Raw genomic sequence first — 14,873 nt, forward strand, 5'->3', positions numbered from 1 at the left:
AGCTATCCTTTACACTACATGTTTCGGCCTCAAACCGCCATCATCAGGTGTATACACTCACGTTTCTGTTACACTGCACGTAGTTTAAAATTTAACATTTAAAAACACATTGTTGCTTTCGTTGTTATTATCAACATCTACTTCGTTGATATCTGTCTGATTTATAATTATTTTTGTTACACACGTTAGCAGTTATAAAATCTTTAGGTCTACTTTTAAAATCCTTTAAAATTTTTCTTTAAATTTTAAAATTTAAAATTTAAAATTGTCAGGGTTACTCTCCCTATGTTTATAGTGCTGCAGCGGCTAGTTCTTCTTTCCAGCACTGTACAGGTGTTATTTTGCGTAGTCTCCCTGTTTGCGTGCTGCTGCTATTCTTTACTACGTGTGCTATAATTTATTATAGATTATTCCAATAACTGTATATGAGTTTCTACATCTTCCTGAAATTCGTCTTATTTCCAGTTTATCAAATCCAGTTATCATAAATTCTACCTCTGTTAAATTTCTGTTAATGTTAAAGTTCTCTGAAATTCAGTGGGAAATAATTTCTCTCCTATTTAAACTCCCTTTCTTTACACATCCTTTATTGTTTAATGCCATTATCTCCTTCCAAATTTATCCTTAGAACAGAATTATAGGTCAGTTTCGACTGCCGCCTGTACAGTATATAAGGATATGAAATCTGTTACGCAGTGAAAAGAACACAACATACACACATTGACAGATAGCATAAATATAGGCATAAACAGTATCACAATATGCAGTAGCTGAAATCTTAAAGAAGAATGACTGTACTGAGTTTAAGAATTTAAAATATTCTAATACTCCGTGGTTTTAGTCCGCAACCGAACTATACCGACCGAGCGACCGCCGCTTATATGCGAAGTTAGTGCCAACTTTAGCGGATAGTGGTGTCGCGTTGTCAGCGCAAAGAACTCCCAGGGTAGTTAAAATAGGTTTTCTAGACCGGAGCTGCTATTTCCTTGAAATAGCTCCTCAATTATCCTCACGAGGCTGAGTGGATCCCGTTCCAGACCCACTACTTCTAAAAAATCTGGTAGCGCCGGGAATCGAACACGGACCTCTGACCACTAGACTACAGAAGGGGTAAATTTACTAATATAATTTTAAAAAATGGTAGGTAATGAGGATTCAAACCGCATTCGAAAACTGTACCTCACTGCATGCACATAGCTTTTATTGATAAGGCAAACGTAAATAAAAATTGCAAAACCTAAGTAGGAATTTAGTATCTTTGGGTGTTTCCTAACAGAATCGGAGTAGGAAAATGACAGGAATGTAGTAGTTGTTATATAATTTGGTTGTAGAGATATTTAATGTTTTGGAAACCGAAGAAGCTAAATATACGTTGACGCGCCGAAGCTATTCTCACTCAGAACTTGTTCCTTTTAATATATGAAAACATACGGGATTGTAATTGAATAATGTTAATAAATGGAGGTGTATTCCTGAGGGATTAATCTCGAAGGTTGGAGCAATGTACGTTTTATGTCACGAAATGAAGATTTATTGACCCAATGTAATTAATATTCAACATGTTTGCGCTAATGCAAACGCTCTGAAAGAGGGTGTGTCACTCACCACGCATGCGTATTCGTGCTTTGGAAAGTAAACTGCTATAACAAACTTTGCTTGATACATCCTCTACAACTTTTAAGACGAAATTGATATAAGATGCCCTTTTAGTTCTTAATTTTCTGGGTTGGACTCTAATGGTTTAAGAAATAAATTTCCTTCACGTTTGAATGTATAAAAGAATTTTAACCTTAACCATAAACCGGGAAACGCGGCCATGATCCTTATAAATACGTTGTCTCTCATCCATTTCAGCATTTACGGTTCTTGCTTTAGGCATATTTAGAAGTATATATTTCAAAATGGCGACGATACCACAAACATTCTGACACAAACAACTTTACCTAATTAGATTAAGAAACTGAACGATATCTTACTTAATTTAATGTCCGTTCTTCTCTGTGCTGATAGTGAGACAGATCTCCGTTTATTCCATAAATACAGTGACAGAGTAAAAAAAATATAAAGGTATCCCTGTAATAGGTCGTGGAGGTGAGTAGGTTTGTGAGACGTCGAGGCTCCCACATTTTCTAGAAAATAAGCCCTCATATTGTGGTTAGGCTGTCAGCCTTAATCGCCGGTAGCCTTTCCCCCTAGGAAGATTCCTGATACTCATTTCTGTTAGAAGCTGAGTCGAACCCAGAGCCATAGTGCGGCTGGAAGGATTAGTTGAATTGAAAAATCCAGTGACCTCATCGCGAATTGAACCCGCATTCTTCCTACTTGTAGCATAGAGCCTCAACTAACTAAGCTACTGAGAGCTCCTACAGTGACAGCGTATCTGAATATTTGATTTAAATATACTGGAAAATGAATGTGAACTCCAGAACTGTTTTGACTCTCAAGATATAAATTTATAAATAAATGCAATTGAGGGTGCCATATTTATCTGAAATCATAAGTAATATACGCAACTTTATGCGAAAGTACGGGACGTCGGGCACCTATAAGAGCAGATTGTCACTGAATGTAATCAGATCACACAACAAAAAATTTCACACCATTCTCTTTGACCGGAAGGGAAACATTAGAAATGTTGCGTTACCTTGAAGGGTCTGCTGAGTGTATTTTCAACCAGTTGTGCCAAAACTCCAACATTGTCTGTAATTGCAGACTCGTGAGTCACTCTGTGCTTCCATTAGCAGTGGGAATAATATAAATTTTTAGGTTATTTAAACAAGAACGTAATACATGCAATGATGGGCTAGGTTTATAGTAAGGATGTGAGACAAGTAATGGATGTACAATTTTGGTGGAGAAATTTATTGGAAAATGGCCTACGTTAGAAAATGGAGAAAGAGATTATCGGAGGGTAACATAAAGAAGGATCTTAGACAAAGACAGTGCGTAAGAAAGGGTGGCAGTTGTAAATGGCTTAGGGTCGTGTTAAACAGAGTTGGAGTAGTCTTGCTTTTAGAGATTTGGAAATTTCTGATCCTATAAATAAGAACTTATTTATTATAAGGAACTGGGACAGTGCAATTGGTATAGGGACTGGCTACGAAAGGCTCAAGAATTTTCTTTTCCCAACGTCATTCAGACCGGCCCTGGAGCCCACCCAGCCTCCTATCCAATGGGTACCGGGAGTTTATTCCCAGCAGTAAAGTGGTCGGGGAGTGAAACTTACAATTCAACATAAACTAGTGTCGAGGTAAAAAGAAAGTGGATCTATACATGCATTCCCCCATACACCTTAATGGCATAGTGTTCATTAATCACAGGGACAAATTGACCTTTAATGGTTTTATATTATTGTAAATGTTTAATTGGCATGTACTGTCTTCGCTTGCTTGGAAACCGGGATCGTGGGTTCGAATCCCACTCAGGTCATGGATGATTAGTTTGTGTGTGTGCGTTTTTCTGTGTTTATGTACAGGTAGAGGCCTTGCGACGAGCTGATCACCCGCCCAAGGAGTCCTACCGAATGTGTAAGATCTAGAAAAACCGAAATGAACGGAGAAGTTCATGGAGGTAGGCCTAGGCCCACTGGGGCTGTAGTGCCAAGGAAAAAAAAAGTGTTTAATTATTATCACTGTAATTGGGCGTAAGGGAGAAGATGCAAGAAAAGGATGGGGAAATTTGTATCAGTGCTTTCACACTTGTAGTCTCTATCAAATATTGTTAAATTCGAATAAAATTTTTATGTTAACGATATTTATTTTGTAATTTAATAATTACGTTGTACAAAGTTGAAGGGATTTGATTTCAGCTGTATGTAAAGTAGGAGCTATACTGATCGATAAGGGCTAGAATTAAATTCATTCCACGTCTTTTGAGCTTATGTATAACATTAAATTGATGTGTCTTCAGTAACTTCTAAGGTGAAACATGTGAACAAATGGCCCTAGAGACACGATGTCTCCTTAATCTTCCATTGTATCTTTTCGTTTACAGACTGCATAATGGCTGACTGCAAGCAGAATTCAAGTGCTGGAAATTTCAACACGGGTAAGTGGTTAAAATATATTCAAAGCTAATAATTTAAAGCACGCCTAATTCAGTTCTTTTCTATTGCTATTTATTTATATGCTAATTGAACAGCTCAGAGGCCAGTTACAAAGAGAGCAAGAGTGAAGGAAGGAAACAAAACATAAAAACAAAGCAAGTTACATAATTCGATTCAATTCGTGTTTATTTACGTGCAAACATAACAGCACAGAGGCCAATTACAAATCTAGCACGAATAGAGAAATACACAAAAATAATTAAAAAAACAAAATACAAAAATGATAGTCTATATTAATTACACAGTTAGCATGAATAAGATACAGAAGCAAACATACAGAGACAAAGCCACAATGTGAGAATTTGAGTTTCAAATGGAGCATCAAACAATAATAATAATAATTCAATTCTTTATTATTTATGTGCTGAGTCAACAGCCTCAAGGCCAATTACAGAGAGAGCACAGTGTAGATAAAAATAATTACATTATAGACAAACACATTATAAAGTCAAAGACAAATTACACGCAAGCACTGGGGAAAACACAATAATGTAGAAAAGTAAACAAACAAATGATAATAATAATGTCATTAACAGATCAATATTTCTGAGAAGTGAGAAGAGTAAGTCATGTTCAGTTTCATTGAAATAATAATAATAATAATAATTCTAGGAAGTTACTCAATCTCCCTAGAAGTATTAAATACAACAATTGTGAATTGTTGTAAATTGTGGAAAGTATTGACTGATCTTTGCTAAAACAGTATTAAGTAGCCCAAAATTTTTTTACTTGTTTTAAGAATTTGGATATCTGTGGACTGTGACGCTAGCCCGCGACTCCCCCTCACTGAATAGCAGTTACCTGTCTGAATTAAATAGACGTGTTTATTCTGACTGTCAATCACATGTCTGTAAAGCGTCAAAAAATGGAGGCGCCATCCTGTATGAGATAGCACAAAATACTTGTGTGTTCTACCTACAATACCAGACGTGCTGCCATCAAGCGAGAGTGAAATGTTAAAAACTGGGACATGTCAATTTGAGTGTGGGTACGGAATTCCAAAGGCTCTGAAAACGAAAGAATATACAGCCTCCCCATATTTTCTAAATTCGTTCTTTGCGATTATGCTTACTTGATTTGCATGGGTGGTTACATATTGTAGAAACAATAATATCGTTGTAAGATTTGAGGCTTTCACGGCGGTGACTGCTTTCTTAATAATATCGTTGTAGTGTAGTCGGTATAGGGACTGGCTACGGGCTGGACGACCGAGGGGTCGGAGTTCGAGTCCCGACAATGTCAAGAATTTTCTCTGCTCTACGTCGTCGAGACCGGCTCTGAGGCTCACCCAGCCTCCTATCCAATGGGTACCGAAGTCTCTTCCCAGGGGGTAAAGCTGCCGGGAGTAAAACTGACCACACACCTCCAGCTAGTGCCGAGGTCAAGAAAACGTGGATCTATACATGCACTCATCCATAAGTTTTCCTGGCGTGGTGCTTAATTAGATAAGCGCATGTACAACTTTACCTTTCTATGGTTATGAAACTGGCAAGACTACACAGTTACCACTGAGTGTTAAAGGTCCTATTTCTCTTTCCAGACGTAATGGGTTCAAATGTTGACCCAGGGAGTAACTGTCCAAGCTGAGGTTCTTCGTAGTGTTACACAGTCACTCCATACAAATTCCGAGATAGAATTTCAAATTAGGCGACAAACGTTTACTTCCCCAGCCTTTCCATATTTCCCAAATCATGACATCATCCGGTACTACATAATATGAACTATTGAAAGTGCCTTTGAGTAAACCAAGAACAAGAATGAACACAAAAACAAAATGGAGAGGTTACCGTCACACACATAGGTGTTTTTATTGATTCACTGACAACGTGTTTCGCTCCAGATCGGCCATCGTCAAGTTGTACGTGAGAAATATACAAACCATGAAGGGATTAGAGAAAACTATAGTGATAGCGTAGATTCGAAAATTTGTTAGTTAATCGAGATAGCATCCGACTCAATGTCGTACACACACACCATTTCAAAGTTAAAATATTCATAAGCACACTAAATTTAAAAATTAAAAATTAAATACTGTGAGGTGGAAACCAGTATGAAATTTAAGGGGGTTTTGTAAAGTGGGGAAGGAGATTTTGGTGGGGGAAAATTTTGAAAAAAAACGGTTTCGAAGTAGTAGGCCGGGAGTCTTTATGGTGGGAGGTGTGAATAAGAGACATGCAAGAAGTGGGGGCAATGAGACCATATACAGCTCTGCAAGATTATATATGAAAACCTTGAATATATTAGTTCATATGATGTCTTCTCCTTTTTTTATAGTTTATTTAACAGCGCTTTCAGTATCGAAACTTTACAGTTTCGGTCTCCCTCTTGTACGACACGACAGACAAATGTGATCAAAATGCCTTCGGTTTTCCGTGTAGTAATTTTTAAAAATATCAAATAACCTTTTGAATAATAGTTGTAAGATTATGGTTCTAATGACATATACATTCATTAGGGCACAAAATAAATTTTTGTATGTCACTAATTAGTCTATGAGTTTTATTTAAACTCTTTCTAAAATAGGGGAAAACGTTACAGCAAAATTAAATTTTAATCGTTTTGGGCCTGGTGTTAGTGCGGTAAATAACGTGCTTTATTGTATAAGTCCTTGCATAATATCATATACGGCAGCTATTGATAGTGCGTAATGGAAGTAAGCTTTCAGCATAGACCATTAATAACACGATTAATCGAAATCCATTCATTCGTTGCTGGCATGAATCATGTGGACAAACACAAGCACACACACACACAAACGATATCCGATTTATAAAGTACTTTTACGAAATTACTGAGTGATGCTTATAGGAGTGGGTACGGTTATTACTACATGTTAGTTTGAACTATCTTGTCAAATCTAAACCATTGACGTAAGACTTATATTAAACCAAATTACTTTTCGAACTAGCTGGAAAATTTTCCGAAATGTTAGGCCTTTCTGGACTGTGAACAAATTAGCTAATTTAGAAATTCTGATTCATTATGAAAAAAAAAATGTGGTTGGGAGTGTACGTACTCCATTTCTTACTATATATTCTAATTGGTTTACAATAGAACAATGTTTACGTAACTCGCTATGGAAGTAGAGAAACGAAACACATGTTTGTAACTACAACTGAATTCGATAATTATTTTCACATTTCTACAGTTGTAAGGAAAGTAAATATCTTTACTTTTTCTGGCAGTTCATGTTGCGTACGAACGTTTTTGTTAATTATGTTTTAAAAAAAATAGCATGTGCTTTCATGATCAATTTTAGAGAATTTTCTAATAAAATTATATACGTTTTATTAACATACGTGGTACTCCATAAAACATCAGCAATATTCTAAAATTATGACAAGACATTTTCCAACGACAGAAATATTTATGTTTAAATACTTTAAAACGGATTAACTCTATTACTCATGTGATTTGTATAGTAATTTTAAGTAAAAGAAGAAAAATAGGTGTTTCTTATTGCGTCCCGGTAAATTCTAAACTTAACTTTAGCGTTAGTCTTATGATACCTATATCATATAACGAAGACACATAGAATTGATAATTGGTGATATCATTTAATATATGTTTTAGAATTAAAATCTTTTCAGAGAAATCTCTACGAAGAATTCCACATGAAATGTTATTGGAGTTAATTGTTTGGATTTTTACTGACGTATTTATCAGTAACTGGGGATGATACAGACACTAATTCTAACACATTCAGCGTCATGCATTTCAAAGTGTCCGCATACTACGAGAAATTTATCTTCATAAGCGAATTCTACTTTGTCAGCGGAAAACTATACAGAACACTACCGTTACTGAAGCCATAACTTTCATAATAGCCTTACTTACTAAATAGTATGGGATGTGATGTGCTGCTAGCGTTAGCAACAGTTGGTTTGAATATGCCAAGACAGGCGCAGAGGTCACTAGTGTCGTTGCTATATCGCGCGCGCAGTTCTATTTCTCATGCAGTATGACTTTGCGTATGATGTTCCTACCTGGGTCAGCCACTGCCGAATGACTGGTCCCGTCACTTAGAGGCTGATGTTGAAATGAAAGTTGCTGATGGGAGTCGAACCCAGGACCTCTCACCACTCCCATGGCGAGTCCAACGCAGCTGCTAGGCTAGACTAGAAGTGGTAGTTGTAGTGGTGTACAGTGCGGGTCACGCACCGGGCTGGGGGTGTGTTATTACATGGCGAACGAGCACGCAGGCCCATGACGTCAAGCGAGTGACGCCTGTCCGACCAAGGACAATGGCAGTGGGTCTGGGTTAAGGTCTGCTTCTGTGCCACGCAGCTGTTCACTCTTTCGAAACTAGGGGTGTGTTTTGGTAGCGGGCTGAAATACGACGCGGCTGTGAGTTATGAACTGAATTCTTAGTTCCCAGATTTTCTGTCATAATGGCTGTTCATTCTCACAGTTTTGGGGTGATTCTCTGTTGCTTTTTAAATTGCAATTCATCTCTCCCCACTGATAACTCACTAATTCATTAACTCTCATTATCAGCTCATTTTCTGGCTCACTCATTCGTTCTTTAAATCACGCTCCTATCCGTTCGTCCCTCGTTCATTAACCCTGGCATTTTGTCGCCTATTCAGTTGTTTCTTCACGTATCAGTTCGAGCCCTAACTCACGCTTTAAGTTATTCATTCCTTCAATAATTATGTATATTTTACTTTCTCTTTATTTGCTTCCACATTAGCCAATTACTCCATAATTCACGCTGTTACCAATTCACCGCGTAACTCATGCCGTCATCCATTTCTTCAGCACTCATTCGCCCTCTAAATCCCTGAATCATTCTGCCTCCAGCTCAAGCTGTTACTGAATCATTCAGCTTCTAGTTGGCGCTTTTTTTCGGTGAATCATTCAGCCTTTAATTCACACTTTTTCTTCACTGAATTATTCAGCCCCTAACTCACTGTCTATTTAATTCACTCACTAAACAGACCTAGTCTACTGATATTTTGGTAGTTTTTGTACTCATTCTTTTTTCCTTGGCACTACAGCCCCAGTGGGCCTAGGCCTACCTCCACGAACTTCTCCGTTCACTTCGGTTTTTCTAGATCTTACACATTCGGTAGAACTCCTTGGGCGGATGACCAGCTTGTCGCAAGGCCTCTACCTGTACACAGACACAGAAAAACGCACACACAAAAACTAAACATCCATGCCCTGAGTGGGATTCGAACCCACGATCCAGGTTTCCAAGCGAGCGAAGACGGTACATGTCTTGTATTCATTCACATTTTTCATTATATCCACGATCGGCAAACCAAAGTTGATTATTCGTGACTTGCTACTTTAAAATAAAGCGTGGACTTGCGAGTTTATTATAACTACTTAAACAATAAATAATAAAATCCCAGAAAGAGAGAATCAGTTCAAGCAGGCGCGTGATTATTACCTGAAAGAAGGGCGGAAAAGTAATTCTAAAATGAGGCATTACAGCTTAGAATGCTAACCACGGGACTTAGAATACACACTAAGGTGTGTACATCCACCATCCACGGTATCATGTCGTAATATTATAGTTATAGTAATGTAACTTGACGATAATTGATGGCAGGTGTGTACTTCGGTTACCAGTTTGGCGTATCTGCAATAAGTACCATAGTGTCACGTGTATTATTGACTAGTAGGCTGGGTTTGGATCGGTGAGTCGATTTACTGGATATTCACTACTCGTAACTACATTTAATTATAGCACTCTACGGATTACTGTAATTATAACTCATAAATAAATTCTTCTATATCTACTTGCACTAGTCGTTGCTAGGTAAGAGGTCTCAACAATGGCTAAGGCTTGGCAATGTTTCTATTATCTATTTTCTGCCAACGGATTTTACACAGGAAATATAAGAATCTCACCTAATTATACACTCCCAAAATCACTGTACTACAGCTCACATGAAGTTTTCAAATAACCCGTTAAGTATTCACAGGCCGAATTCTATTTATTATTCAACTACGAACTTCCCGTGGCTGACTTAAACTCTCCAGTCTAAGTCTGTCAATTGCGTTGTAGCGCCGAATGTCTTAAACATAACTCCTCGGTACGGACCACGCACAGAAAACACGTCACCTGTTCACTATATCGTCATTCCTTTCGTGTGCTGGCTGTTGCCTAGAGAAAACATACGTCACGTGATAGCTACCCACTGTTACGGCGACGTTATTGCACCTGCGCATGTGTTTGCCGAGCCGTTGCCTAGAAATTGGTCACATAACCCCGTTGTTCTAGTGTTGCATGTTGGACCGTGTTTATGGAGCTGTTGCCTAGCAATGTGTTGATCAAATTTGTTACAATATTATGAACCAATTATACTTACAGATATATTCAGGTAATAATGTGAATTATATAGGAAGATTAGTCTTTGAATAAGCTTCTCCTTTTTTCTTTTATGGCTCTACAGCCGTTTGTTAGGCCTTGGCCGATTTTTCAGTCTCCTAATCCTATACACAGCCGGTAGGACTACTTGAACGGGGGATCAAGGTATCGAAAAGCCGCTAACTGCACACAGAGCAACGAAAACACAGAATAAACGCACACATATATCCATTCCTTGAATGGGATTCGAACCCACGATCTCAGTCCTCGAGTGGGCTAAGACGGTTCATGCCTTAAACCGTGGGCCACTGTGATAATTTTTTAATAATTTTATCTCTTAAGATCGTATCCGAAGGTCCTTACGTTCTTTTTTTACAAGAGTATCTGTCAACAAGAATTTCTATGAAGAACTAATCTCATACTTTCCTCTCGCTCTAATGTTAGTATCCAGCACAAGTAGAAAGAAAACTTTAGTACGCATGCGTAATGAAACAATAAAAAATATAATTTGGGAAACTGCAGTGTTAATTTTATCGATGGGACTCATTTGTGAAGTACATTGTTGAGATGACTTCAAATGGTATAAGTACCAAGTTTCATGTCAAACGATTCAGGCATTCGAGTAATATTGAGGGTCTATCTTCGCTTTTTGCATTCTGTTTTGTATTACTATATAGTACTATTACAGAACTGTCAGTACAATATATTCGTAATAAACAAATCAATGTCACTGTATTAATATTCGTTTATTATGTGCATTCGTTACATGTTTCGATCCAGCTGAATCATCATCAGGCAAATATTCATGCAATGTACTACTCGTGGTCATAAATATAAATTTAGTTATGATTCTTGTGTTTCGTTATATCTGAATATTAGTTTAAAATGTAAAACGTTATAACTTAGTTCGAAGTTAAATGTTGAAATTCAGTATTTTTTTTTTGTTTATTTATTGCGAATTTATTAAGTTGACTCTTGTATACAAACTCCGTCACCTTTAGTCCGTAAACGAACTATACCGACCGAGCGAACGCCGCTTGTCGGCGAAGTTAGTGACAACTTTTGCGGACGGAGGGTGTCGCGTGGTCAGCGTAATGGATTCCCACGGCCGTTAATCTCGGTTTTCTACACCAGAGCCGCTGCTTTTCCATTCAAGTAGTTCCTCAGTTATCCTCACGAGGCTAAGTGAACTCCGTTCCAGACTCACCCGGGACCTTTGGGATCTGTAGCCAGGAATTCTGACCACTAGACCACAAAGGCGGCCCCGACTGTTATTATAATAATATTAAATATTAGAGGTATTATCCGAACAATTTGAAAGGGTATAGTAATGTTGGTATTATGATGAGAGGGATTTATGATGTACTCTATTGAGATTGCTTCATGTCGCATGATATACATTCAAGTACATATAACCATCTGCACCACAAGTGGACGCTTAATCATCATCCACAATCTGGACCTCACGACCATGGCACAAAATCTCTCTAGCTTCAAGGAAATTTGGATCAGTTTAATATTAGCTAGCTGCCTGGTAATGTATGAACTGAATTCTTGTCTCTTGTGTTGGACGATTCTCATAGTTAGAAGCTTAACAACATAGGGGAATTTGTGAACAGACAGCAAGGCTCCAGAAGTATGTATCCCTATTAGCCACAGGCAAATTAATGCGAAACTGGATGCAAGTGCATTTTGAGCCCTTTAAAACTATACCCCCCCCCCTAGAGCACAGATTCAGAAAATTGCTTTTAAGATGGATGCCGTGATTATCACAGCCTGTAAACAGCTGTTTTAGGGTTGCTGGAAGCCCCAGTCCGTATAGCTACTGGCTACGGGCTGGATAACCGAGAGGTCAGAGTTCGAGTCCCTGTAGGTCCAAGAATTTTCCTTTCTCCGTGTCGACCATATTGGCTCTGTGACTCACCCAGCCTCCCATGAAGCTGGAGATGGAGGCATTTTCCCTGGGAGTAAAGCGGCCGGGGCGTGAAACTAAGTACCTTCCTCCAACTAGTGTCGAAGTCAAGAAAATGTGGATCTATACTTCCACACCCCCATACTCCTTCATGGTGTAGAGCTTAGTTAGTTAATGAAAGTAACAAGTTTACCTTTACCGTTAAATAAGACAAAAATTATTCTGTCAATCGTACATTTGTATGGTGAAATTGGTTTTTTACGACGTTGCATCAACTATAAGGGCTATTAAACGCTTAATAATATGGGATGAGTATTATAAGAATTGAGACCAAGCAGGTTAATATTAGGGTAACTGTCCCTACTTATTCATGAAACATGCGGTTTGAAGTTTAGCCGTGACAGGCAATATTTCGAGTAAAGTTTCAGTGTTTCTCTTCCTGTTTAGGTCAGTCAATGCCCCGATATTATAATACAAAGTAAAGTTCTCTAACGACGCTGTTAGAATCGAGACAATAGCGTCAAATCATAACATAATTAATGAATATGTAGCGGTTAGTGGATTTTTGAATTGGCAGGGGAAACCGAAGTACTGCTACAGAATTTGTCCCACTCTCACTACATCCACCATAAATCCAATAGGGATCGAACCCAGGCTACAGTAATTGGGATAATACTTTAAAACACACCACGACTGTTTCCTTGCAAATTTTACTCTCATATTTGTGACGATTTTTCCAGACCATTTCACAGAATTTAAAATTTGCGGCAGACACTAACTAAACTGACAAACTACGTTGTACCTAACTAATTACTAACTCCATGGAGATGGCCGTGCCATAGCTCAAGCGGTTAGTCGCTGGCTTCCCACCGCGGCGGCCTGGGTTCAATCCCGGGTCTGGACAAGTGGGATTTGTGGTAGACAAATTGGCGTTGGGGCAGGTTTTCTCCAAGTACTTCGGTTTCCCCTGCCAATCTTCATTCCACCAATTGCTCCACAATCACCCTCGTCTATCATCTGGGACTGGTAAAATAGGCCAGAAGTGGCCGCAGTACAAGGGACTTAGTCCCACCCCACTAGCAATAAAGAACTCCATGGAGATAAGTCATTCTTGAGAAGTCGCCAGTTGTGCAGCTACTTAAGAATTTCGCAATATTTTATGGAACCCGAAGGTTTATAACTGCCTTCACAAAGAGTCCTTCACTGGTCCCTGTGAACCCAGTCCATACCAACCAATCCTAAGACGTAGCTTCGTTAAATAACATGAATAAACGAGGCAACGAGCAGTGAATCCTATTCATATGTGAGGTTTGTTTCGTTGGTACCCTGGGCCTTGCTGGAAGAACTGGAAAAGACTGAACGAACAGAACCAGGATTGAAAGTTTTAGCCGGGTGTTATTAATAGTATATACATAATATTACGGAACTAACATGCAACAAAAAAGGTAAAGCTATCGCTGTAATAGACCGTGGAGGCGCATAGGTTTGTGAGCCGTTAAGAATCCCACTTATTGTAAACAATCTGCTCACAGATGGCGGTGAGGTCGTCGGCTTTACGCGCCGGTCGCCGGTTACCCCCAGGAAGTTTCCTGGGACTCATTTATGTTAGAAGCTGAGTAGACCCCAGGGTCATAGTGCGGTTGCAAGGATTTTTTCCTTTTTTTCCTTGGCACTACAGCCCCAGTGGGCCTAGGCCTACCTCCATGAACTTCTCCGTTCACTTCTGTTTCTCTAGATCTTACACATTCGGTAGGACTCCTTGGGCGGATGATCAGCTCGTCGCAAGGCCTCTACCTATACACAATCACAGAAAAACGCGCACACACAAACTAAACATTCATGCCTTGAGTGGGATTCGAACCCACGATCCCGGTTTCCAAGCGAGCGAAAATAGTACATGCCTTAGACCGCTCGGCTACCGTGACCGGCGGTTGGAAGTATTACGTTGATCGAAAAAGCCCATAACTTCATTGGGACTCGAACCCGCTACCTTCCGGCTTGTATATAGTGTCTCAAACAACTACACTACCGCGTGCCCCAGCCGGAACAGTTAGGAGTAAATTAGTTTCTATGTCTAAACACCGCGCTACGGAGTACAGAGTACAGGTCCGCACTCTCTTGACGTATAGCTCAGTCTGTATATCGAAGGGCTACGGGCTGGACGACAGGGGTTCGGATGCCGGCATATGCAGGGATTTTTCTCTTCTGCACATTGTCCAACCCGGCTCTGTGACACACCCAGCCTCCTATCCATTGGATACCGGGGGTAAAGTGGCCGGGACGTAAAGCTGACCACGCGCCATATCTAGTGCCGAGGTTAAGAATGTTGGTACTATGCTTCAACTAACCGATACGTGTTCATGACGTGGGGCTTAATTAATTAAATACAAATTTTAATTCACTCAGTGGATATTATGGGTCAAGTTCATTCTTTGGCCTCTCCTCCCGCGATAAATCTTCGGTGATTATTGACTAGGAGGGAAGGTGGGTTGTCACAGCTGCTGTGGGTGTGGTCGCGGAAGTAAATGTCCCTG

At 39.2% G+C, this 14,873-nt stretch overlaps 1 protein-coding gene and 1 long non-coding RNA gene across 2 annotated transcripts in view; one reads left to right on the forward strand and one right to left on the reverse strand.

Moving 5' to 3' along the window:
* Positions 1-4,047, forward strand: part of LOC117282768 — a 126,393-nt gene extending 122,346 nt beyond the window's left edge. The window contains exon 3 of the long non-coding RNA XR_004513625.1: positions 3,994-4,047. This is a non-coding gene — a long non-coding RNA (uncharacterized LOC117282768). The remainder of the gene's footprint in view (positions 1-3,993) is intronic.
* The window catches only part of LOC111870223 (synaptotagmin-10), a 123,652-nt gene extending 115,419 nt beyond the window's left edge, over positions 1-8,233 (reverse strand). Inside the window, exon 1 of the mRNA XM_023862330.2 lies at positions 8,092-8,233. Within this exon, the coding sequence (XP_023718098.1) occupies positions 8,092-8,194 (103 nt within the window). The 5' untranslated portion in view covers positions 8,195-8,233. The remainder of the gene's footprint in view (positions 1-8,091) is intronic.
* Between the last annotated feature and the right edge of the window lie 6,640 nt (positions 8,234-14,873).

This window comes from Cryptotermes secundus, unplaced genomic scaffold, assembly GCF_002891405.2.
Source record: "Cryptotermes secundus unplaced genomic scaffold, Csec_1.0 scaffold1412, whole genome shotgun sequence".
Lineage (NCBI taxonomy): Eukaryota > Metazoa > Arthropoda > Insecta > Blattodea > Kalotermitidae > Cryptotermes > Cryptotermes secundus.